Raw genomic sequence first — 27382 nt, forward strand, 5'->3', positions numbered from 1 at the left:
CTTTATTTATTACCTGCTGTAAAGCACTTTGGTACACCGTAAGGATCGTCTGTATAGGGCTGTTTAAATAAAATACATTTACATTTAATGTAAAGTGTCCAGAAATCATCGGTTAAGAAGAGGGACAACAACTCAGCGGGCTCAGCATCAAATCTGTCTCCAGCCACATTCAGACACCCTCCCGTCCCCCATCCACATCCACCTTTTCCCCGTCATTATGACCTCGTCGACCCGTTTCCTGATGCGTCCCCCTCTGAATCTTCAGCAAAGACCTGAACCAAAAACCTTCTCTTGTTGAACACTTTTATTCACACTTAGCAGCACGATGGCCGTCACAGATACGACCTTTTATCTAATTCACGTCCTCATTAATTTACACAAAAACGCTGAATGGGAAGACTTTAATTTGGGAGTATAATTCAAATGAAACATGTCCGCCACCTGGTGATAGTGAGTAGAAACAAAGGGGTTGATAAGTGATGGCATCCTTCAGCTTAAAGTTTAAATGTGGATAAAAGGAGATAAAAATCAAATAATCGATTATTTTTCCATCTCTGGTTCTCACCGATGGTGTAGTCGGCCTCGATGTCCATGGGAGGAGGTCCTGGAGGCGGGCCTGGGGGCGGGGCTTCAGAGATAGGCTCGCTGGGAACGCCCACAGGAACGTCGAGAATCTGGTTGAGCTTCTCGGAGGCGTACGGCTGGCTCGGCAACTTGAGCCCCGTGTCAGAGGAGGCGTCCTCCCAGTTGTTGAGGAAACTGGCCAAGTCGTCCGTATCCAGGTCGTCGCTATAGTTACTGATGTGGTCTGAACAACAAACAGGAGAGGAGCTGAAACACTTGGAAAGGAAACGTCCAATAAGGGTGTCAAAAACATTCATTATAGGAGCAAAGACCTTTGCATTCAGACTTATATTGTGGCTCATCTTACATACCAAGTGAGAGTGTGATGTGATGTAAAAGTGGAATTAAACAACACAGGTTCAGATATCCGAGCATAATTACCTCGTATTTGAATAATTGTGGTTTCCTGCGCTTTGATTGGCTGCACGAATGCCAGCAGAAATGAACCTGGTCTCACATTTTTCAGCTCTTTTGTTCTTGTTTTTAAAAACGCACCCGGTGCGGAAGTTTTGGTGCACGTGAAAAATCTGCTTTCTAAATACAAACTGCGGTTCGGGGTCACTTCCCATCTGTGGCCATGTTTCACAAAGCTTAAAGGGGAAGTTCATTTTTTTAAACCTGGACCTTATTTCTGGCATTAAATACGTTTATCTTCTCACCGATAACAGTTTGGTGAAAGTCGGAAGATATTTAGATCACTGGAGATCGGCGTATATCCATTAGCTATTGTATGGATGGATGGAATGTGCATTTTTGACCGATTCCATGTCTTATGTGATCGAACTCGTCCTACAGATTTCATGCTACAGACTTCAAACTTGGCCAAGATACTCTTAAGACATGGGGGGAAAAAAATCATGGAGAAACTTTTTCAAAACTTAAAGGCCGTGGCGACGCCTCAAAGTTCGATTACTCACCATCACTCGACACAACTCCCACATACATTATCCAATCTGTCCCAAACTTCATACGGTGAATGCTGGACTCAGCCTGAACGCGTACATATTATCATAGTGACATCCACCTATAGCGCCACCTGCTGGTGGTTGGAAACGTCTTTTTGTTCTTTTTTTTTTTTTTACACATCTCAAATTTGATCGAACTCTTCCTACATATTTAATGGTAACAGCTCCAAACTTGTCCAGGTTACTCTTAAGACATGGGGGGAAAAAAAATCATTGAGAAACTTTTCCAAACTCTGAACGGTGTGGGCGTGGCCAGGCGGTGAAAATCATGTGATGGCGTTTGTGGTTTGAAAGCCTCATCATCACCGCAAAGTCATGAAACTTGGCACACACGTCCACCCTGTCGACTTTGTACGTATGTAAAGGGTATCGTGTGTGGGCGGAGCAAAATGGCTCATTGGCGCCCCCTAGAATTTTTTTTAAAAACCCCTCCGCATTGGGGTTATTATGTGCTCGTACGTACGCAGAGGGTATCGTGCGTGTGGGCAGAGCTGCGCAACTACGACGTCCAGCGCATGCCCCAACGTACGCACATCTTGGTCCTTCATACAGCTGCTTGCAGCTTTCTAGTCTGTCTTTATTTCATCAATACTTTAAGACCAATGAATGAATGAACGCGTACTATTGCACTGTTTGCTCGGAGCTGCCGTGCTGTTGTTATCAGGGGCTATCGGGGGCTTTCTACACACACGTCTACTGGGATGACGTCATCAACAGACGTCGTGGAGGCCTCATTCACTCCGGTAGGGACGTCCATCGTACTCAAAGTCGTCATCAAAATCTGATAAATATTCTGCCATGTTGCACAAAACTAGCAGTAACAAACTCTGAAGTTAGCCGACCGTCACAGAGCACGGAGTGAATAAGCTGTGCTGCAGCGGTGATGACGTCATCCCAGTAGACGCATGTAGAAAGAACAATAAACGACACATTAAGTTGGACTTTGTGCTGTTTTTATGTCTTTATGATGAATAAAACCACCCAGTTTTTATTACTTACTGGATGTTATTTCAAGTTTTTCCTCCTCCTGGAAAGATTAGAGCCTGATAACACAAGTTAAAGTCCAAAGTGTTCAAAGTACCAGCTGTAAGGAGTCCTTTCTTACCATCTGCAGCAGGTAACTCTGGTCTCTCTGCCTCTTTGCTCGGTGGCTTTTCTTTCCGTGCGTCCTGCTTGTTGCTCTTCTCGTCCTGTTCTGCCACCATCTCGGCCATGAGGATGAGCTCCGCCTCGAACGGATCCGACGGGATCTTCTGCTTGATCTCCTGGATGGTTTCCACGATGCGCTCGGCGCTGTCCATCGTCACGGGGAGAAACATCGGCACCGGCAGCTGGGAGAGGAAAGATGGGAAGTGTTAGCTGCTCAGAAATGTATTTTATTTTAAATGTCAGCTCAGGGACGAAGTTTTTTTTTCGATGCTTGGTCCTTTCCTCCTCTCTGTATCGGGCCTTAAAATATGGAAGTTTTTCTGTGCCATCAGAGTTTGAATATGAATTTCTAATATTGAATTTTTACAGCATTAAAATCAGACTTTAATTTGAAAAACCAACAGTGTAAAAAATTTTTTTTTTCCAAAAACAAAAATCTGTGGAAAAAAATTCAACTTAAAAAAATTCTGTGGAAAAAGAAGCAGACTCAACATCCGGGTAAACAGGGAGAAGCAATCGATCCCTGTTCTCAATTCATCCAACGGCAGCCAAGTTACGCTCCATTGGACAGATCAGCCATGTCCACCAACAGGTGATGGTGCTTTGGTGAGTGAGTTTACTTTATTTACCATTTGTGTTGTAAAATTGAGTTATAGATATTACTCAATATCTATTGACCTGATCTGTCCAATAGAGCGTTACTCGATTGGCTGCCGTTGGATGAATTGAGAACAGGGATCGATTGCTTCTCCCTGTTTACCCGGATGTTGAGTCTGGTTCTTTTTCCACTGAATTTTGTTTTTAGATGTTGAATTTTTTTTAAGTTGAATTTTTTTACACTGATTTTTGTTTTTAGAAATAGATTTCTTTTTTTACACTGTTGGTTTTTAAAATTCAAAGTCTGATTTTGATGCTGTAAAAATTCAATATTAGAAATTTCGTATTCAATCTCTGATGGCACAGAAAAACTTCCATATTAAAACACCCTGAAATGAAAACAGACTGTTTAACCTACACGTTAATGTGGATGTTACAACTCATGGCTTATTCTGCTGTGTGTGATTGCAGGGTTCGATTTATCGAGCCGTGCTGACGCCCGTTCAGGATTGGCATCCTGAATTATGACCTCGTCGACCTTTCATTCATCTGGTTGTAATAGTATTGCCGGCTTTTGGTGGAGGACACTCCTTCTGCATTTGTGCCGCTTGCCCTTAAAACTCTAAAGAATCTTTTTTATGCTGCTTTTTGAATCACGAGGAAAAACTAAACCAAAAAGTTGCTCATATTCTAATAATGATCTGATTTTACTTTAAGCACATGAGCGTACGATCGGACAAGTTTTACGGGTCCAAACTGCTCATTTACATCTCAATCAGATGAAGCCTTTCTGAAAAAGGACAGTAAAAAGCAGGAAAATCAGTTCAGATGGTTATCAGCCATCATTCTCCTGGTGGTTTCTGGGTAATACGTACAGGCAGCGGCAGGCCCACGGGTTTGGGGGTATACTGGCTGTACATGTTCATGGGTACAGGAAGGTAAACCGGCACAGGAACCGGCAGGATCATGAATTTTGGGAAAACATCATCTATAGACACAAAAAAAAGAAAGTTTAGCAGCTTAATCCTTAATTATCGTCTTTGTAGTTTATTTAAATGAATAAAGGTTGAAAAGGATTTGCAAATCAATGATTTCTGAGTGAAGTCCAAACTTCACTGAAACTGTCAGAGCCACAAACTGCTATTAAGTGTAGAAAACAGTACATTTTAAACCATTTTTAAACACCCGAGTCTCTATTAAAACACTAAAAAAAGCTAAAAAAGACTTGCATGAAGGATGGTATGAATGTAAAGTGGAGTTATTAAGAGAAGTGACGTGTTGCTACAGAAGAACTGAGCTGGGGTGTCGCTTTTACCTGTCTGCACCTCAACATCAACCGTCTGCGTTTTGCAGGAGACGCCTTTGTTCTGCATCAGCGGTCGACACATCAGAGCCTTGTTCTTCAGGATTTTTTGGCCGGGTGGAGGATGATGAGGAGGATGAGGCTTCGCCGTCTCCGTCTGGATGCTGATCTGAAAAACAGACAACACAAGCATCATCAAACACAATCAGAACACATTTAAAAAAAGGAATACAAGCATTTTATAAAAAGCTGTATAAAAAAAACAAAACAAAACAAAAAAAAACTGTTGATAAGATAAATAACAAGAGCTTAAAATGTTAAAAGGTTAAAGTCAACCTGGAAAAGCCTGAATATACACCACCTGGCCATTCACACACCCATCCAAATAATTAAATTCCGTGGCCACAGGTGTATGAATCCAAGCACCTCGGCATGCAGACTGCTTCTACAAACATCTGTGGAAGAATGGGTCGCTCTCAGGAGCTCGGTGAACTCCAGCGTGGTCCCCTGACAGGACGCCACCTGTGACAGAGCGGGGTCAGCGGACGCCGAGGCTCATAGAGCGCAGAGGTCACCGACTTTCTGCAGAGTCGGTCGATACACACCTCCAAACTTCATGTGGCCTTCAGATTAGCTCAAGAACAGCGCGTAGAGAGAGCTTCTTTGAATGGGTTTCCATGGCAACTGCATCCAAGCCGCACATCACCAAGTGCGATTCAAAGCGTCGGACGCAGCGGTGTAAACCACGCTGCCGCTGGACTCTAGAGCAGCGGAGACGCTTTCTTTGGAGGGACCAATCAGGCTTCTCCATCTGACAATCTGATGGAGGAGTCTGGGTTTGGCTGTTGCCAGGGGGACGGTGCTTGTCTGGCTGCATTGTGCCAAAGTGTAAAGTTTGGTGGAGGAGGGATCATGGTGTGGGGTTGTTCTTCAGGAGCTGGGCTCGGCCTCTTAGTTCCAGTGAAAGGAACTCTGAATGCTTCAGCAGACCAAGAGATTTTGGACAATTTCATGCTCCCAGCTTTGGGGAAACAGTTTGGGGTAAACAAGTTTAGAACACCCAATAGAACACCTTTGGGATGAATTAGGTCGGAGACTGTGAGCCAGGCCTTCTGGAAGAATGGTCAAAAACTCCCATAAACACTCCTAAACCTTGTGGAAAGCTTTCCCAGAAGAGTTGAAGCTGTTATAGCTGCAAAGGGTGAGCTGACGCCATATTAAACCCTCTGGATTAAGAATGGCAGGTCACTGAAGTTCATATGTGTTTAAAGGCTGATGAGCCGATACTTTTGGGAATTATTGTTTAAAAACACACAAAATTAATTACCAGATAATCAGCTGGGAACGACCACAGAGATCAGTCATTTTACTCTGCTACTGATGCAGATCTGACACCTTTAAATAACTAATTTTTATCATCTCAACCCCAAAAATCAGGATCAACAGGGACTCTTCAGTATCTGTGTACATGTAGTGTAGTTTTGGAACAAACTTTTAATCTCCCGTTTTATTCCAGCTTAATTTAGTCCTTTTGAACAACTAACTTTAATTTGCTGCATCTACAAACGTTGAAAGTTAAAAACTTACATGTGTAGAGTTCTTTGACTGGAAGTTAGAAGTCGTACCTGTGGAGACAAAACAAAGTATGAATCTTTTAGAACGGCTGCAGAGAGAAAGGCGCGGCAGGTTTTTCTTTTCTTATTTCATGTTTTGTACTTTGCTGCGCTGGTCTGTCAGAGGCGTTGGGTTTTCCACCCGGCGGGCCTGCCAGCGACATGACGTTGGCGATGACAGGTGTGGCCTCCCCTGAAACAGCTTTAACCGAAACACAGAAACACTGTCAGATTTCTCAGAAGAAAACTTTTCCATCCTTTAGATTTAGAAGCAAAAGCATTTTATCGGCTTTTCTAGCTTCAAATTTCCTGATGTGGGCTCATCTTGCTGTCCATGTTGACTTAAAGTGGGAAGGACATGAGCCATACAGCTATCCAATCAAAAGCTGCTCCCCAATCAATCATTTCAAGTTATCAGAGAGAAATATTGTACAGATGTGGGTGTAACAGTTTAGATCTGTCGGCTCCAGGGCTGGATTTAGCCATTTTTGGGCCACTCGAACCAAAAAAAAAGATTTGAAAAAAAAAAAAAAAAAAAAGTGACGATGCAAACAACTAATTCAAAAGTTGGTGAAGTGACGGGAAAAAGCGGAACGACTCAAACCTTTTGGCAGCTTTCCCTGCGTCGCCACCTTATCGCTGCAGAACTTCAGCAGGCAGGTGAGGCCACAGAAGTGTTTGACCTCTCCGAGCATGGGAAGGCTCTGCTTCAGTTTCCCTTTACGCCCGCAGCTGTCGCACTTCGCCACCTGAGAGAAAAACGGCGGGTCAGCGTCAAGATCGTAACGCGGAAACCTTCGTGAGCTTCGGCGCGGCTCGCTTACATGGCAGAAGAGCATTGTGTATTTGGACCGGCACTCCTCGGAGCAGAACTCCTCGATGGAACCTCCGTACTGAGCCGTCAGCAGTTTCTTTGACACGCAGTGGCAGTAAACGCAGGAATGGCAGTGTTTCCCCCAGTTTTTACTCAGCTCGTGTCTGAACAGCAGTTTGCAGCCTGAAAACAGAAACCGGTTCACACACAGAGTCCAAACGACTCGGTTCTGACGCCACGCGGCTCATTCGCCTCCTTACCGTCGCTGCAGAAGTAGCAGTCTTTGTTGTTGATCCTCTTGGCCTCCCTGGTGATCTTTTCGATCTTGCAGTACTCGCACAGGCTGGTCACAGAGTGGGCTTTCTTGTACTCGTTCGCACAGTCGGTCGTACACAGAAAAATCATCTTGTCCTGCAGACAGACGGAGTAGAAATGATCCGTAAAAAAGTCAAACTGCTCACACATCCGTGTTTTCTCGTGATTAAATCCTTCGGTTTTCTTTTTCGCCAAATGAAATCCTTCATGTCTTTAATTTGTTGAATACAGTTAAAATGAAAAAAAAAAAACAGAAGTCTGTAAGAAGTCATAACAAAATATACATTCTCCAAAATTACGACAAATCTGAGTCAACATCCAGACTAACTTCTTTCACTCGGAGCACTGTAGACCCCCAACTGAAAATTTTAGGGGCAAACACCGTAAATCAATATACTAACCAAATATTCACATTTCTACTAATTTTCCCTGTATTACTCATAAATACCTTGATAATAGATGAAGAAATTATAATGTGCTGTTTCCAATTCGGTGTCACATTTTATTGTGCAAATTTGAAGATGCAACATAGAAAGTAAACCGACAGCAATAAGCCGTTATTCCTTTGAAGATCGAGCTGGCTTTTGAATTTGGTGAAGGGCAGTTCCTCCTTAGCTGCCTCATCTGCGCTGTGATTTACAGCGTCTCGTCTTCTAAAAGCAACCGGCAGTGGAGTTGCTTTTTCATTGGTTAACATGTCTCGGCGTACTCGTGCTTGAGGCTAACATTGTGTTTCACCAGTGTGTCACGTTTAAACTGTGAAGTGCCTGCACTGAGAGTTAAGGCTCTAGCATGGTTGCTGCGTCTGCTAGCGCGAGCGGTGTTGATGACGTCACGATTTCGTGCCCGCCATGTATAGTGGTGCAAGCAGCGCAAGTCGTTGCGCCAGTAGTTGCGCCAGTAGTTGCAATTTTCTCCGTCACAGAGGTGGCGCTGCCAGGTGAAGGTTACCTCTACTCTACAACCACGAAAGTGGAGAGGAAAACAATGCAGCTGTCAAGAGCAGGAACACTGTAATTAATGATACTGCTGCAGTTTTCGGATCATTTTAATTTTTTAATTCAGTTAATAGAGGTGAAGGTCTGAAGCCCCCGGCATCAACAGAGTCTCTGCCCTCTTCTTTGCCTTCACGTATCTGTCCCGTAGCTTCTTCCACACATTCTTACAGAACTCTCCCTCTTTCCCCAAAGTTCTGCCCATCTCTGTGCACCAGTTTGGGGAGTTTACGTGCTCCCTGTACTGTTTCCCTGCAGTTTCGTACAGCTGTCTGTACAAACGCACCTCCTACCTGGTCTCACAACGGTCCATCTGGTTCGTTGTGCTCGGCGCCGCCAAGTTACAAAAATCGACTGGTGCACGACAACGCGCTGCGCCGTCTTTTCAAGGCAAGCGCCAGGCCTGAAACGTCATGTTGACGTTACGGTCCGCCACCGCCGTGACAGACGCGGCAACCATGCTAGCGCCTTTAGTCTCCTTACGTTACCTAAACCAACTGAATTTTCGCAGCCACTTCGCGAAAATTTTGGGTTTGGACCTTTTTCGCCACACAAACCTCCGACTCTGAATCATCATCATCATCATCCAACTGTGACACTGTAGACTGCGGCACTGGCACACTAGCCGCAGGTCTGAAGAACAAATCAATAGTTCGCTTGCTCATTCCAAACGCACACAGGTTGTGATGTGAAATCTTTCCCTTTCACCTTCCACAGTAAATGTAAATGTCCAGAAAAAGTCAGACCTCACAATCGCTTGGCCCTATTTTCTCTCCCTTCGTATCACTGCCTGCTGTGTAGACCGAAGTGCAGACCGAGCAGTCCCCTGCTTCCGAGCAGCAAACACTGTAACAGGCGCGGCTGTCGGCAGGCGGCAGCAGGCAGTGATACGAAGGGAGAGAAAATGGGGCCAAGCGATTGTGAGGTCTGACTTTTTCCTGGATGAACGATTTTGTGATGCAAATCTATTACTCTTTTGAACGCATATTGTTTTGAGAAGCAAGACGCTTTATTTTTTAAACCCCAGCCAACTAGCCGGACTACCTTCTTCAACACCAAAACGAGGCTGGAACTCGGCTCACAGGACGCAGCAGGGGGTAAGAAAATGTTCATAAATGATGTTGCTAATATGGGATGTCATACAGCTTCATGTCAAAAGAGGCGAACTATCCCTTTAACTGTAGGACCCTCCCGCTCCACTTACAGTATCCTTCTCACAATCATTGGCTTACGGATTCAATGAAGTGCCCCTTCCACATTTAACTGGTTAAAAAAAATTTTAAAATCTGCACGAGCAGATGTGAAATTCAGTCGCACACACTTAAATTTTGGTTGCGAAATGCGAGCCCTGTCTGGAGCCTTGACGTCTCTCACTTCAACTCAAGCAAATATAAAAAAAAAAAAAACAATTGTTCCTAAAACCAAAAGATTAACTAAAACAACACAAACTCCTTTGGGAACAAAGTTTATCTTGTTCTTAAACATTCATCTTCAACATATTTACACTCTTTAGCTCGTATGTCTGAACGCATGTTTAGTCGCTTTCCAGATTTACAACTTTTCGCCTTAAACTCATAAATTTCTGACCCCATAAAGACTCCACAAAGAGACGCTGTTAAACCGACAGTTTACACAGACGACAGGCTTCCTTCTCTGGTTTTGATTCAGAAAAGATGAACAATTCAGTCAAGAAAAATAAAAAAAGATCAGTTTTTAAACATGACTCAGCAGCTGTTTTCTGTCCCTAGAAATGATATAATAAGATATACAAGTAATTCCTGAAGATTTCTCTCTTTTCTGTTGTATATGTCCACCACAGCAGTTGTTTGTTTCCTATTGGGACAACTACTTCTTCTACTAATTTACGTAGCTTGTAGCGCCCCCTCTGGTGTTACTGTGCAGACGTGTTTAGCAGCCGTGTCACGGCTTTCAGCTTTTTCTCTTCAGGTTTAAGACTAATTTCTAAGCTGATCAGCACCTTCAGAGTTACTCTCGTGTAAAAACTCACACTTACTTTGATCTGAATGAGCTCAGGTTTAGACACGATGTTTTGGGAACACTGGAAGCAGTTCAGTTTCGATGATTCCTTCGTGTCTGGTGCTGGTTGGTGGGGAGAGACGGCCTGGCTCTGAGAAGATCCAAGTGGCAACTTGGTAAAAACATTCAGCTGCGTCTGGTTCTTCTTGAACTTTTCCTGTGGAGCAGATAATTCCTGATTAGGAACCACAAAAAGGTGCAGAGTTAATAGTGACTTTTCTTTTTTTTCTCCCTCTTGTTAAAGAAAAGAATTGAGGAATGACAAGAAATTAATTTCCAAATGATCTGAAAGCAGCTCCGGAGGGGGTTTGGTTTCCCAGAGCCACCATATTTACGTCTCTTTGGTACACGATTGAACCATAGTTCAGACCACGGGGCAGCGGCAGCCTCGATTTCCCTTTAATTGATGTCCAACCATCACCAGTGTCATCATTGAGTGAAATAAGTATTTGATCCTCAAGCAAAAACACGACTTCGTACTTTGTGGAGATTAGGGCTGAGCAATTTTTTTTTTTTTTTTTTTTTTTTTTTTTTTTTTTTTTTTTTTTTTTTTTTTTTAAAATCGATATATATCGATATTTTGTTTCCCGATTAAGTATCGATTTTTAAGCCGCGAGTATCGATTTAAAAAATAATAATAAAGCAAACTTTATTGAAAAGTCAGACGTTACAATTAGTGAAAACACAGAACATTAATACAATACAATGCCGGGTGGCGGGGGGAGTCACATCATACAAAACAGTGATAAATTAGTTCATAAAATTAATCATACAAAGTGCACAGCTCTCATGTTTGTGACATGTTTGTTTGTTTGTTTGTCTGGCTGTGTTGTCCTGTGGAAAAAAATCTAAATCTTACCAAGTATATTTGTCTCATTGAGTATCTCATTACACTTAATATAAGACACAATTGCCTAACAAGTACCATTTCAGACAGATATAGGGACTAGTTTTAATAAAATACATCTTGAATATCTTGTTAAGTGAAAAAGTCTTGTATTTGTTGTTTTTCTTACTTATTTTTGGAGGGGCATTTTTTCCAGTGCAGTAAAATCAGCGACGATTTATGTCAAATCACACTGTCCCTTTTTTTCCCCCCAGAAAATTATGTAAGTGTATCAAATCGTAGGCTGAATATCCCATATCGTATTGTGAGATTAGTGTATCGCTACAGCCCCAGCGGAGAAACCCTTGTTTGGGAGCGCGGCAGTAAGACGTTTCTTATAGTCGGTCACCAGGTTCTGCACATGGCTCAGGAGGGATTTTGGCCCTTTTCTCTTTATAGAAACTCTCGAAAGCCTTTAGGTTTCTAGGCTGGACTTTCACGTGCCCATCCATGACCCATCTTCAGGTGTTCTGGCAGAGGGAAGGAGGTTCTCGTCCAAGATTTTAACGGTAAACGGCTCACGGCCCTCTTCAAAGGGTTGAAGACGTCCTGTACCCTTAGAGCGCTTTCACACCAGGATAGTCCGGGGGTCCCGGATCGACTGGGCAGAGAATGCCCAGTAATTTGGTTCGGTTCACTTTCACGGTGCACCGGCACAAAGCTACAACAGCAGCACCGCCCCAAAACGAGCACCGACACCGACGGAGAAAAGCACGAAGAAGAAGAAGAAGAAACCATCAACCATTAACAGAAATCCATCCTCTTCAGCCGGCTCGTTCACAACAAAAATCGAAGAATGGAGCAACGTCCCATTTATGAGTTTCTTTGATTTTACCTTTGGCTGCAAAAATGGCCGAAGAAGTAGCTGTAACATACAGATAAAATTAAACCCAATGTGATTTTACTGTTTGTTTACACCATGATGCAGCCATGGTTTGTGGGAGGCTGTCCGCCATCGGTGCCACAGGATGTTCAGAGGTCTCCTGAGGTGATGGTGGGTTGTGAGAGGAAACAGGCAAATGAGAACCTTGTCGGGGTTGTGGGCATCCACTCCGCCGGTGGGGCGTGTGATTGGGCAAGGATCTAGACTAACTTTTTGCATTGGTACGCCTAACTTTTTTTCTTAGGTGTACCAGCACAAAAGTTAGGTGCACCCAAATTTTCAACCGCATTACATTTCACAGGTTTATTTATTTATTTTAAAATCGGTGTCCATATAGGCAATATTGACTTGTAAATGATTAACTAGCAATCTGGTCAAAACAAAGTTCTTTATTTGAAGCACAATTCTACAAACTTACTGAAAAAGTGTTGGTGCTTAAAGTGCTTCACTGATCTGAAATTTAAACTTAAAACACCTCAAGATAAATGAAATAAAACGAAAATCTAAATTAAAATTGCAAGTGTTTTAAGGGCTTCAAACTGAACATCTCATGGCTCAATGTCTTATGGACTATCCTCCATTGCAGTCACATGCCCCTCGGATGATTGGTTTAGACCACGATATGGGTCTACAGGGAGACTTTCAGAGTCTCGTAGACTTTTTTGTTTGTTTTGTTTTTCCTCGAACGGGTGGTTGCACCGCTGCGACCTCAGATTTTTTTTAGTCGCACCATTGAGAAAATAGGTCGCACTCTAGAGCCCTGTTGGGGCAACAACGCTCTTGCAAAATTCTCCATCATGCGCAGTAACAGCTGGCTGTTGGCCTGCTTCTTGCTGCATTTGAATAAAGTTTTCAAACGCGGCTTTCTCCTCCTCGTGCCGGAGGAGAGACCGACCCCCAAAAAAGCCATTTTAAGGTTTGAGCTGTGAGTAAAATATCTGACGAGTCTTTTAAGTGATTACCTGAAAGGACATGACGCACGGCATGGAGCAGAAGTTCCTGATGGAGGTGTCCGACATGGCCAGGTGGTAGGACGGGACGGTGGTTTTACCGCAGCTGTCACAGTTCAACCGCGCACCTGTGGAGAGGCATCACGCTCCGTAAGATAAAGAAATAAAGAGACGTTAACGTTCGGGGGTCGAATCTTCTGTCCTGAGGTACCTGAGGAACTGACAGACTGGACCTTGTAGGCCATCACACAGCTGCTGCTGCAGAACAGGTTCACCGTGTCGTCGACGTTCTTGTTGTCGACCATCTGCGCCACCAAGTGGACGGTGCGGCACATCGTGCACGGCTGAGTTATCTTGGTTTTCTGCGCAGAAACAAAAGCAATAAAAGAAGAAAGAATCATCATAAAACCGGTGACAAACAGAGCGGAAAGCTTTGATTTTTAATTTAAATCAGCCAAACTTTGACCACTTATTTTCTCCTCGAATTGCACCACAATATGTTCTAAAGCTCAAAACTCTTCGTGTCAGATTAACTACTGACAGGAAAAGGACCTGAAACCAGCCAGAACTGCTATAATAAGTCAAATTAAAAGATAAATAAGTATGCTCGTACATCTTTGTATTTTTCCAAACAGTTGTTGTCGCACAACGTTTTGCTGGCTCCCTCCATCTTCAGCATCAGCGGCTTGGTGTGGCAGTACGAGCCGCAGTTGGCGCAGCCGGCCATCAGCAGGTTGTTTACGGAGCGGAAACGGTTGAAGCAGGCGTCGCTGCACATCTTGTGCACGGCGCCGTTCAGGATCACCTCGTGTTTGCTCTGCGGGGAGATGACGACAGAGAGATAAAAAAAACCAAAAAAAGCATCTGAAACAAAAGACTGGACATCAGAGCTCAAACACGATAAAACTGATAACAGATAAAAGTGTTGATGTTTCAGAAAGAAACTGAAAAAACTAAAAGGATAAAAGCTTTCTGTCGCGTTTACCAAAGAACTAAATACAGCTGCAATTAATCATGAATTCTGCAGAACGTACGAGGATGATCCCACATCACTGACCGAACAGAAACCGTCAAACAGCCCTCATTGCTTTATATATTTCCATGAAAACAGGATATAGTTGCAGATTTAATGAAACATGGATATAAATACAGTAAATGAGGCAGAAACAGAGCTTTAAAGTGAATATCTGCTCTGAACTCCTTTCTCCTCCAACACAGCCTGAACCCTCTCAGACGAGCTTTCTGTCCTTTCTTTAAGGAGTCTTCAGGAATAGTTCTCCAGGCTTCTTGAAGGACATCCCAAAGCTCTTCTTTGGATGTGGGCTGCCTTTTGTTCCGTTCTCTGCCAACATGATCCCACACTGCTTCAGTAATGTTGAGCTCCGGGCTCTGGGGAGGATTCATCCCTCCATCAGACCTGCTGCCACTGATTTTCAGCCCACTTCTTGAGTCCTTTGGCACAGCTCAGCCTTTTCTCCCTGTTTCCCTTCCTGAAGAACGGCTTCCTGACAGCCACCCTTCCATGGAGCCCATTTCTGATGAGGCTTGGGCCAACAGCAGATGGATCAGCTGAAGCTCCAGATGCATCTCTCAGCTCCTGTGTCAGGTCTTTGCTGGATTTTTTCCTCTTTCTTAAGGACATCACTTTCAGATCCTGTTCATCTGCTGTAGATAGTTCTTTAGGCCTGACACTTCTTCTTCTGTCCTCCACCTGTCCAGTTTCCTCAAATGTTTTAAGGACACACTGCACACCATGCTGAGATATGCCAAGTTTTCAGCTAACAGCTCTTTGGGAATCACCTTGTTGCTGCAGAAATCCTGTTTTCTGTCTGTCAGACTGTGTTATCTTTGCTGTTTTTCACACATGCAGCTTAAGAAATGGGAACAAATGATGTGTCTCTGTGACAGGCTGCTGGGAACAAAGTGCCTAAAGATCCAGTTTAAAATGGCTTCTTTGCTGAGTTGCCTGTTCTGTGTGGACACAACACTGGTTCATCCCTTGAGTTAGGAGCCTTTTTCCTGCCTGAATGATTCATAGGTCAGAGTTAAGTGGCTAAACAAAGAAAAAACACATTAATCTGAAGATGCTCAGGTACAAGGATGGAAAATTCAGCTTCAGAAAGCTGGAGAACTGTTGTTTGAGACACTTTACAGATTACAGGAAGTCTGGCTGCTTGGAGGGAAAATACAAAGAAATGAGTTCTGGATCAACAACTCACAGAAAGTTTCACTGTGAACATCGTGAAAAGGAAATAATAATTAGTTACTGCCTTCTGTTGGACTCACAATGCTGCATCTTGTGCAAATGCTGCAGGGAGACTGCGTCTGTGACGTTTCCATGGATACAACTGGCATCCTGTAGCTGGTTTTCCTCAAGTTGAAGGAGGTCAGGCAGCTTTGGCTGCAGAACTCCTTCATGATTCCTTTGGCATCCGGAGCCAGAATGACGTCCTGCGGCCGAAATATCAATCTGAGGGAACAAAGAGACCAAACTTTGACACATTTCCGTTCTTCACACACTGGAAAAAATGCCCCTCCAAAAATAAGTAAGAAAAACAACAAATAAAGACGTTTTTGCTTGAAATAAGCAAATAAATCTGCCAATGGAACTAGTGAAAATCGGCTTGTTAAGATTTCTTGAAATAAGATGTGATATTTAGGACTTTTGAGATAAAAGTGATCTTGAAATTAGCTTAAAAACCTCTTCAAATGTAAAAAAAAAAAGCTTGTTTCATGTGAAATCCGACTCAAAACAATTTGTTTTCAAGACTTTTTCATTTAACAAGATATTCCAGATGTATTGTCTTCAAACAAGTCCCTATATCTGGCTGAAATGGTACTTGTTAGGCAGTTGTGTTTGACATTAAGTGTAATGAGATATTTTGACTAGAAATGAGACAAATATCCTTGGTAAGACTTTGATTTTTTCCAGTGCAGATCCGATTACAGCTCAACCCTTCACCGTTGAACTCACTTCTGGCAGTTGTGGCACACCTTAGTGGCGCCTCTGGTTGCGGGGAGCGACGTGGTGAGGCAGGCGGTGGAGCAGAACAGGGCCGGGGAGCCTTTCCTCTGGAACGCCGTCTGGCCTTTCAGGAGGCTCTTCTTACAGTGGGAGCAGGACATGTGCAGCGACGGGGAGCTGAGGCTCGGCTGCGCCTGACCGCCTGGAGTCACCGAGAACACCGCCCCGATCCTCAAGTCCTCCTTTAAAGGAGAAAACACTGGACTCAGTTCGTTATTCCCAACACATTCTCTTTGAATGGAACAGCACAGGATTGTGGGTTTTTTAACATTTACACGACAGGTTTTATGCCGTGTGTCACCTGAACAGCAGAATGTGGCCCAACAGAGCAAAGGGAGGCGTTCTGTTACTCCAGAACTGACTTGGATGAGTTGCACGGATGACAAAATGAATCCAGAAACAGTCACAAACGTGTGAATATCCACCAAGAGACAAAACTGACAGAATAATTCCTCAGGGAGCAACAAAGTCACCAACCCAGCAGTTACTTCGTCCTCATTTGTGATGGTTCTTTTGGTTAATTACACAAAATCTGTCAAATGGGGCTTAATGAAACTTTGTGGAGAGTTTGAACACGAACAAAAGAAGAAGACGGTAAGAAAGAACTCTCATTCTTTTTATCTTTGGCTTCAACCGAAGCTGCTCAGCTCAGGGAAAAAGTCCAGAAATGAGATGACTGATAAATAAATGCTGTGATTCACCTCAGATAATACCGTGACGCGTTGTTGCCACCTCGCTCCACAAGAAGATGGAGGCAGCTCCTCTTCAGTCATCTCTGGGATATTTGATCATAGCTGACGGTCAGTCAGTATTTTCATCATCACTGAGCTGTCGTACAGAAACCTTAACCCTCTAGACCCCAACAGAATTTTACAACAGTGCTCCAGATTCCTGGGAATTCCGAAAGAAATGGGCAATTTGAGAAACATTTCAAATAACCAAGAATAACTTGAAAACTAATGACAAGTGTTCATTGTAAGTTTCTTTCTATTTAAAGATTGGAAATGGCTCTTTCAAATGATATGCGATCCATTAGGAATTATTCATTCATGTATTCCATAGACGACCATTGAACTGTATCAAAAAGGATATTTTGAGACTGAACAAATATTCACTCCTCGTTTTAACTTGAAATGGATAGTTATAGTACTATAGGCATATTTAAGTATTATTTTGACGGTAAACAAGTCATCTTTGAGTCATCAATTGAGAGAGAAACAGCTAGCTAGCCCTCTCCATAGCACTGCCTGAAACGTGGTATACATGTTATAAAGTTAGCACGAATAGCTAAACCTATCAACTATCGTCTGTGACAAGCACGGATGAAAACTGTGGTTTAGATTAGTGTATATATTAAAAATGATTAGGGAAAGTGAGTTTATATTTGTCAATAACAAGTTTAATTAATTTAAAAGATCAGAGTCATAGCTTTTTTATTGTATGCAATGTAATATTTATGTTATTCCTCAGTTGAATTCTGAACAAAAGAGAAGTGCAGATACCGTATGTCCTAACAAGCACAAAAATAAAACTTACAAAAAGGTGAGTTTCCCATATAATTCTACATGTTATAATATAATTTAACAGTCTACTATTTAATTTAACTTTAGTTAAATTTTCGAGATGTTGAAAACCTATATATACAAATATTTTAACGGCTGAAGATTGAACCAAACCTTGAAACAGAGCTTGTACATTTTCATAGGTCTACAGCATCCCATGAAACTCATGAAAACAGGATCCTGTTTTACACAATGGGACAACACAAGTGGAGCACCCAAACGATGTCTCCACACATCTCCCACTTTCAGCTCTTCTGCCTCCTCTCTTGCAACTGACACAGCCCCTTTTTCGTCCCGAAAAACGCACAAGGTCATGCCCCGCCTTCAAGTTCCTTGTCACAATTCTCTCCACTGTGCCAGATGCAAGACCCTTTGCCCCTCTCGTTTTGGTACTAAACCCATCACAGAGCTCATGGATGAGCATCAACTTATAGGCCTTTAGTGACCAGGACTTCCTATTTTTGGGAAGTGGCTTCTGTTGGAGCACCCACACTGTATATGCATTTACAACAGCAATGTTCAACATGCCCCAAAACACATACTTCCACCACTTCCTGCCAGTGCGCCCAACATTATAGTAGCTCTTCATTTGATCCATGTGATCCACTCCCCCCATTTTACTATTGTAGTCCATGACCATATTTGGGACAGTTATGGTGTCGTCTGGCTGAAATTTGGTCCGGGGCTTGCATGTATCTTCCCCAGAGTTGTTCGTACACACCATAAACACATCCCTCTTGTCACGCCAGCGACAAACTATCATCTCTCCATTGCTAACCTTCCTGCTGTCACCAACCATAAGCACATCTTCTAAAATGGCCTCAGGGAAACCCCTCATTGTTTTACGGATTGTGCCACAATAATATGTTTTGTGTTTCAGCAGATCAATGACTAAGGGAAAAGAGGAAAAGAAATTGTCAGCATATACATGGTAGTTACACCCCAGATAGCCCCTCATCAGCTGCATGACAACCCTGTGTGCAAGGCCCCTCCCACCAGCTTCATCACCATCCTTCCCTGTATGGAGGTGAAAAGCTAAGCAATAACCGGTGAAAGCATCACATAAACACCATATTTTTATGCCCCATTTTACTGGGTTTTTTGGCATGTATTGCTTCCAACTAAGCCGCCCATCAGATTTTATTATGGCCTCGTCAACTGAAAGTGCTGACCAGGGAGACAACATCTTTGGGAAGTTTTGCTGCAGTGTTTCAATGAAGGGCCTGACCTTGAACAGCTTATCGTTTGCAGCTTGCTGGTCATTGGTGGTGACATCGCGATACTGCATGAAGCGGCAAAGCTGTTCAAAACGGTTCCTGGACATCCTGTTGGCTATATAAGGAACACGCAGACACTCATCTGTGCTCCAGAAATCGGTTACGGATGGCAAACTATGGATACCCATCAGAATGTTAAACCCCACAAAGGCCCTAATCTCCTCCTCAAAAGTGTCGAACCAGGATGAAGGGAGGTTGTTTAGACCAGCATAGGTGTTAGTATGCATCACTAAGTTAGAGAAAAATGCAACACCTAGCAGTTGTAAAAGTATGTCCAGCACCCCAGCTACATGTGATGTAAGTCCTGGCTGGACTGGAAGGGGCCTGATGGTGGGAGCAGACACAGTGTCAGTCCATACAATTTCCAGAGAATCGCTTTCCCCTCTTCCTCTCCCTCTGCTTCCTCCTCTCCCTCTTCCTCCTCTTCCTCTGCCTCTGCCTCTTCCTCTGCCTCCTCTCCCTCTGCTTCCTCCACTCAACCTTGGCGGTTCCTCCTCCTCATCCTCCTCTCCTTCATCTTCATCATTCTCATCGTGGGATTCAGCGTCACTGCTCTCACACACCAAATCCATCTAAAACAAAAAACCACTAACAGGGAAAGGGCTCCGAAAGCAATGCTGCATTGTACAAAGCAAGCAAGGTCAGGTCTTCATACCATTTTTAAGTATTACTAAAAACCAACCATGTGAATGTGACACATATGGCTATTCGGAACGACCTCAGTAATAATAAAATGAAAGTAAAGTGAATGTAATGAAATTTGTTTTTAATTGGAATTCAGTGTAATTTCCCCCCTCACCCCCTGCCATACACACACACACACACATGCCTACATGTAATGTAAAGCGACATTGGGTATCTTGAAAAGCGCTACATAAAACTAAGTTATTATTGTTATTATTATTATTATAGACGATAGGCTATAATGCAGAGAAATAGGGGCAGCTATTTGGTAACCTTCCTCAGAGAAAAAAGTTTGGGCCCACTTCAGAACTTCACTACAGTACCATGACAAGACTACCACAAACCATTTTCCACAAAATGTATTAAGTATTTCAAATACGTTTGCACAACTACATTTATAAGATCGAGTTGATCATAGTCTAACTCTGGCAACCTAAATGCTGGGGCTATCACTTGGTGGACGAATGATGGTGACAGGTCCGGTTTGACATTCTCGCATTATAATATAATCAGGCACGACATCACTTGAAATGTTTGTTGATAGGCGCCTTACATAAACCGGGAAATATGTGTAGGCTACTTAGAGTATACCAGGCAGGTAGTTACATTACCAGTAGCAAACAAGGAGTTGAAAAAATCTACAGTTTCGTTAGACATTTCCTCTCCGGAGTTCAGCGTTTCGAGTTGCTCTTGCTAGCACTGTCACTGGATTACATCGCTACAATAAGGAAGGACTTGGATTTGGAAATGACTACTACTATTACTACCATTTCGGGATCTTCAATGGTAACCAACAGATAAGGTAATGATCATCATCATCATCATCTTTGCTTTATTATCTCTTAGTTTAGGTGTAGTCTGTAGTATGCTCTGTTGAAGGACACTAACCGGCAAGCTCGCAAATAACTAACGATAAATCATCTGGAGTTAGCATGGCTAATCAAAACGGCTGTAGGTGACAAGGTTGGCCACTACGTCTCAAATTTAGGTTGTATATCTATCTAAATCACATTTACAACTTGCGTTAGTGTCACTGAAATCCGAGTCGGACAAATTGCGAACCGGTGCAAATTGCCAACGTCTCTGCCAAGGTAAACATCCGCGGTCTTTTCGGAGCGGTCATTTTCTTGATATTGATTGTCTTCTTGAATTGAGTGGCTGAGGTAATCAAGTGATAATAAACGAAGCTGGTAGCTACAAAGTAATACTTGGCACACTGCGGCGGGAAACATTGGAGCTAGGGTTGGTAATAAATAATCGATGATCGATTATTTGTTTGTAAGAATTTATTCGACTAAAATTCTAAGCCTAATAAATAATCGTTCCAGTCGCGCGCATTATGAGAACAGCTATAACTTCCGGTATCTTGCGCAACAACAGACGAGCAGTGATGAAGCGGGCTAGGAGAAATGAAATTTCTCTCAAAAAGACGATAAAGTCCAATGTAATTATTGTGACGCCCTGTTTACCTACCATAGTGCAACGTCTCCACTAATATATCATCTGAAAAATGTACATCCGAACGTTAATTCCGGCGCAGCCAAACATTCAGGCTACACTAGCTAGGAGGATGTGTGATGACAAGCGAGCGAACGAAATCACCAAACGCATAGTGAATATGATTGTGAAAGATATGTTGCCTTTAAGTGTGGCTGACGGCGAGGGTTTTCGGGAACTTATGGGATTTATTGAGCCAGGATACCGTATTCCATCCTGAAAAATGTTCACCAACCGCTTGGAGCAACAGTATGCTGAGAAGAAGGCCGAGTTAAAAGAGAAACTAGCTTCTGCCGACGTCGCTTTGACCACTGACTGCTGGACTGCTTTGACTACGGAGAGCTACATTACAGTGACATGCCACTACATTGAGGAAGACTGGAAAGTGAATTCGGCAGTCCTTCTCACAGAGAGTTTTTCAGGCAGGCAGTTGTTTATTAGTCTACTGTTGTTTGTTAGCCCATTTCTTACCTTACTGTAGCCTGTAAGGTACCTAAATCTCACCAATACGTTGGCACGACAGTCAGTTATAACAGTTCAGTGATATAATATGGCAATAAGCCAGGTTTTGATATCATTATTGTATATTTATGTCCAGTTTGATGACCGTCAATTTCGTTCATAGCCTACGGTAACGTAGTCTAAGTTAAAACTCAATTGTCAAATAGGCTAATTGCTGCCAGCGTTGAGCTGAAGTTTAACAGAATACAGTCATTAGACCGTGTTATTTCTTAATGTCATTATTTTCCAATGTTATTATTATTTTCATTTTTCAAAGGTCTAGTCTAGGCTGTAGCCTACTTTTTTTTCAAAGTAATCAGGCAGTGATGCGTTTGCATAGCGTACTTGTTAAAAATCCATCGAATGCCATAATGCACTGTGATAAACTAAAGTTAACTACTAAATGGCATATTTTCTTAATAAATCCATTTTTGATAAATCAGTCCTGTCGTGTGCGTTTTTTGACCTTAATTTGTGTGGGGGTGACGGTGAAGGCAAAATCATGTCGATGGCTCTGAGCGGGGACAAGTGACGTCATGCTTTAGTGAATAATCGATTAATTGTTTGATAACGTTATCAATATTCGAACATGAAAATTCCTGAAAAGTCGCAACCCTAATTGGAACAATAATTGAATACAAACATATATATTTTAATACAACAATCTGTTCATTAAGCTGTTGTGAACTAGTGAAGTGTGTAGTTACAGTTCAGCAACATCATTTTCCCGTAGTAAGACGGGTATTTTCATGCCGGCCGGCGACGGCCGCTATGGGGTCTAGAGGGTTAATGAAACTTTGTGGAGAGTTTGAACACGAACAAAAGAAGAAGACGGTAAGAAAGAACTCTCATTCTTTTTATCTTTGGCTTCAACCGCAGCTGCTCAGCTCAGGGAAAAAGTCCAGAAATGAGATGACTGATAGATAAATGCTGTGATTCACCTCAGATAATTCCTCTTCAGTCATCTCTGGGATATTTGATCATATCGGTCAGTCAGTATTTTCATCATCACTGAGCTGTCGTACAGAAACTGATCTTATAACTTAACGTCACATCTTCTAAATCAAATCGACAGAACGAGGTCGTATGACAGAAGTCGGGACCAATCGGCGTCCTGCACTCCGATGTTCAGGCGGTTCACCGAGCGCGTTGACAGAAGCTTCATGCAACCACCTGCTGAGTCCGAACCTTTGTGTGTTTTAAGAGCTTTGAACAAAGCGCCTCTCACCTTCGCCGGCTCGTCTTTGACGCTCGCCGTCGCTGTGGAGGATATCAGCGCCTGCTCGTACTCCTCGTCCACCGGCTCATCCTTCACTTTGGCCAGAGGCGGAGAAGGAGACGACTTGATTGGCTGGGAAACGACACGCAGCTTATCCTTTGAAGGTAAAAGTGTGCTTTAATGCAGGACTCGTGTTTAAGTGCCAAGAAAGTGAAAGAAAATCTAGGGTTTGCCCAATCTGAAGGTCATTAAAGTCAGAAATGTACAAAGTAAGAGAAAGAAAGTTCTTGTTCTTTCATCTCGCTCAAACTTACCGCGTCTAATCTCGGTATCGACAGCTTGACCACTTTCATCCCGTTCAACAGGGCTGCAGGTGATGAGCTGTCTCTTCCTGCAGGAGCAGCAAATCAAGCCGTTTAAAAGTCGATAAAAGCATGAAAACCTTCACAGGAGCAGTGATACTGGACTGTAAACTAAATTTAACGACCTTCTGACAGCGTAATGATGAGGTTTGATAATGTTTTGATGTTTAAAGTATTTCACCACTGACTCCCAGAGGAAAAAAAACACGAAAAAATTCAAGGTTAATTTGCTGTTTTAGCTCTTTTACTGAGTTTCATAAAACTCAAAGTTGGTAAAAAACTGCACAATTTCAACTGTGAAAGCTTTTGACTCGAGCTCCGGGGTCACCCACCTGTGCTCGCCGTGGCTACAGACGAAGGAGACGAGCAGGACCGCATCAAATCTGACGCCGTCGGTTTCACATCAGCTTCCTCCTCAATGGCGTTACTCTCAGGCGCCGAGACTGAGGGAAAGCATAGGGAAAAAGCGTCAAATGTAAACGTATCATCCTTTATTTTAGGCTTTATTACTCCACGAGCAGAAGAAAAATTATAAAAGAAACCAACAGAAACACTGAAGGAGGACATGAGACAGATCGTCCGGTAAACAAATGGCAGCCTTTGTAAACACAAGCTGCTCCTCAGTGCAGGAAAAGAAGCTTCATGTTTCCCTCCCTGAGTTCCCAAAGCTGTTAAGTGGCCATAAAGTTGGTCAAAACTCTTTAATCTGCAGGAAATTAAATGAACGACAAATGACCTGTGTCCTCAGCTGGATCACCAACCCTGATAAACAGCTTCCGATCACATTAAAACGTACGTTTTTAGACCGAGAGAGAAAGCTCGTGGACAGGATGGCAGGGGCCAGATTCCCCAGAGAATTGGACCCTTTTTGGGGCAGATTCTGCAAGTAAACTAACATCCAGCCGTCTGTTTATTATTCCAGAGTCAGAAGCAGTGAGCTTCATCTGTCCCTGTAAGGATAAAAATAAGAACTGGAATACGATCGATGGCCTCCTGCCGCTATGACACACACAGACAAAAACATCAGTTTTAGTCACTCTTTTCTGTATGTTGAATATTGAGAATTTTAAAAAGTGCCACAAACAACGTGGCTGAGCACATCTGGAGAAGAACAAGCACCTGAAATGTTCACAAGTTTGATTTTTTAACGTCATACATGAGCAGATGTTCGGATGTTTTCTCTGATTGGGAGTTTTTTTAGAGAACCGTCACTTTCTGAACGCAGATTCATCCATCTTTGTGCAGACCAAACAAAAGAGAAGCGAAAACCTGAGAGAGGAAATGAGCTAAAAACGGCAAAGCAACTGAATAAGAAGTTTTTTTAAGAGTCTTTCAGACAGAGATGAACGCCATCGACCTCCTCTCCACGTTGAGAAATTATAAGGAAGCTCCTGAATCTGAAACAACGAGCTGATATGAAGCTTTTCTCCAGAGCCGCGTTCACATCTGGCTTCGTTCCGCACAGCTGGAACCGACAAGAGCGCTATATATATATATATATATATATATATATATATATATATATATATATATATATATATATATATTGTATGTATATTGTATGTATATACACACATATCCAACGGAACAATTTTTTACAAGTTTTATGTACATTTATGTGCAGGAGTCCACACGCATATAGTCAAAGAGGTTATTGCTGCTCAGCACACAAACAATACACAAAACTGAAAATGAAGCTTCTCTTCAGAGTGAACCAAAGGCCAAAATGATTAAACAAAACAAACTAGATTTTAAAGGTTTGGGGCTAGTGGTGGTCAAGGTGTGGTACACACCATTTTGTAGGAAATATTTAATTTCTTCGTAAAAGCTGTCCATAGCTGCTGCCGATCACCGAAACACCAAGAAAAAAAAAAAACTCTCCGACGTATAGCGCCTAGTTACAGTTACTATGGCTACTACAGCCAATCACAATGTACTCCCATTCAAGCGTACATTGTGTAACGTAATCAGCAGACGTCAGAACCCGAGCCGATCTGGTACCTACACCGACCATGTTCACGACATGGAGGCAGAAACAGGACAGTGGTCATGTGATCGGTCATGTGATCAGTTATGTGAGTAACTCGTTCTCTTCCCTGATAAACTTTGAAAGTTTTCCTTAAATTCTGCAGTTTTCATCAACATTTCAGAATGCACAATTTCAAAAAGCACATAAAAAAGAGACTTTAACTTACAGTTTACAATGCGTCCAATGTAAACTGTGCAGACCGAAGAGCAGACCGAGCAGTCCTCTGCATCCGAACAGTAAACACCGTAACGGGTGCAGCTATCGCTAGGTGGCTGAACGCATTGATATCCAAGGAGGCAAAATTAGCGGCAAGCGATGTGAGGTCTGACTTTTTCATGCACAACGATTTTGTGATGCGAATGTATTACTCTTTTGAACGCATATTGTTTTGAGAAGCAAAACGCTTTATTTTTTAAACCCCAGCCAACTAGCCGGACTACCTTCATCAACACCAAAACGAGGCTGGAACTCGGCTCACAGGACGCAGCAGGGGGTAAGAAAATGTTCATAAATGATGTTGCTAATATGGGATGTCATACAGCTTCATGTCAAAAGAGGCAAACTATCTCTTTAACCAGGTTAACCATGTTGGACCAGGTTAAACCACCGTGTTGGACCAAGTTAACCGGGTTAAACGGATTGAAGCCCAGCTCCTCTCGGTGGGTTTTTACTGTACCTGTATTTGAGTCGGCGGGTGAACTGTTGCTCTCCGTATCCAAACCACTCGGCTCCTCTTCTTTCATCTGAGCCTCCTGCTCCATCTGATCCACGGTACCGATGTCCATCATCTCGTCGAGGTCGTTCGCCGTGGAGACGCCATGCGAGCAGCTGACAGATGGCGTCTCCTCCGGTGCGCCGCCGTCGTCCTCCTCCTCGGTGTCCTCCTCGGCGTCCTCACCTCCTCCGTCGGGCATTTTCTGTTCCACGACCTCATTAAGATCCGAAGCCGTGTTCTCGCTGACGTCCGGTCCTGCAGAACTGACCTCCGAGCTTTCGTCCATCTCTGCTTCGTCTTCCACTTTCACCACAAACGCATCCTCAGTCGTCCCCTCAGGATCCTCTTTTTCCCGCTTGGACGCTGAGAGCGTCTCCTCTGTGGGAACAGTCTGCGAGGAGGATTCAGACTTATCAGGTTCACTTATTTCCTGTTGCGTTTCTTTACTTTCAATCTCGTTATCAGAAGCAAAGACGTTGCTATCCTCCCATCCCAGCTCGGAGCTCATGGGGGAAGCGCCAAGCACAGGTTCCGTCTCTCCAACATCCACCGATGCTCCTGGATCTGAAACAGCATCCATGAACTGTCCGTCTGTCCCCTCTGTCGCCTGTGCATGATGACATGAAACAGTTCACAAGGTAAAAAGACAGTTTAACATTGCTTTGTTTGAGTGTGCGACATTTCAAACAAAGCGATCTTTGACAGACTTGAAGAACCAGACCCAAGAAATCGGGACCGGTTTGATCGAACATGAGATCTCAATGTTTTACACAGATACATATTTGTGTGACAAGCTCATAAAAATCTTTGTGGAAACATGACAAGCTGTTTAAGCACTCGGTGCGCTACTTGAACGTGAAAAAACAACGACCCCCGTTAGTTCTCCTTTTCAACACAACTGTTGTTTTATGTAAAGATGTAAATATCTTTTCAGGTCTGAAAATCCAGTAAAAGCCAGGCTCCGACCTCTTTCCCCCTTAAACACAAAAACCACAACATAACATGGACTTTCAGTACATTTCTTCACTATAAATGTCACGAGAAATAAAAACAGAGAAAGAATTACGATGAGGAGAAGTTTTAAAAGGAAACCCCCGGCTGATGATCAATGTTTTTAACAGCTGTATGAAAACTACATTAATTTCTCAAAATATCTTAGGCTGTGTTCGAAACCGCCTACTGCATACTACATACTTATTGATCAGACAGTATGCAGAGTGTTTACCCACAATGCATTTCACTCCTGCCCGAGCCGAAATCTGCAGGCCTGAAGCTGATTTCGCTTAAGCTCTAAACTCTCTAAACTTTAGCAACATTTGAAACATTTTCAGGCGAGAAAGTAGTCGTTTAGATCCCCAACGTGTTGAAAACCTGACAAAA

The 27382-nt window shown here is 43.0% G+C and overlaps 1 protein-coding gene across 5 annotated transcripts in view; it reads right to left on the reverse strand.

Annotated features, from left to right (window-relative positions):
* Positions 1–27382, reverse strand: part of LOC142368134 (zinc finger MYM-type protein 4-like) — a 49167-nt gene that overhangs the window by 9825 nt on the left and 11960 nt on the right. For 4 of the 5 annotated variants that reach the window (XM_075450208.1, XM_075450209.1, XM_075450205.1 and 1 more), the window contains exons 2-20: positions 25964–26609; positions 23591–23701; positions 23211–23287; positions 22906–23052; positions 16106–16338; positions 15418–15601; positions 13745–13948; positions 13343–13493; positions 13144–13259; positions 10390–10569; positions 7326–7476; positions 7076–7248; positions 6856–7000; positions 6355–6453; positions 6226–6263; positions 4651–4807; positions 4211–4323; positions 2695–2920; positions 566–808 (exon numbers count right to left, since the gene is read on the reverse strand). In XM_075450208.1, the coding sequence (XP_075306323.1) occupies positions 566–808; positions 2695–2920; positions 4211–4323; positions 4651–4807; positions 6226–6263; positions 6355–6453; positions 6856–7000; positions 7076–7248; positions 7326–7476; positions 10390–10569; positions 13144–13259; positions 13343–13493; positions 13745–13948; positions 15418–15601; positions 16106–16338; positions 22906–23052; positions 23211–23287; positions 23591–23701; positions 25964–26609 (3394 nt within the window). The remainder of the gene's footprint in view (positions 1–565; positions 809–2694; positions 2921–4210; positions 4324–4650; positions 4808–6225; positions 6264–6354; positions 6454–6855; positions 7001–7075; positions 7249–7325; positions 7477–10389; positions 10570–13143; positions 13260–13342; positions 13494–13744; positions 13949–15417; positions 15602–16105; positions 16339–22905; positions 23053–23210; positions 23288–23590; positions 23702–25963; positions 26610–27382) is intronic. The other variant, XM_075450206.1, reaches the window with a different exon arrangement.

The sequence above is a fragment of the Odontesthes bonariensis genome, chromosome 18, assembly GCF_027942865.1.
Source record: "Odontesthes bonariensis isolate fOdoBon6 chromosome 18, fOdoBon6.hap1, whole genome shotgun sequence".
Lineage (NCBI taxonomy): Eukaryota > Metazoa > Chordata > Actinopteri > Atheriniformes > Atherinopsidae > Odontesthes > Odontesthes bonariensis.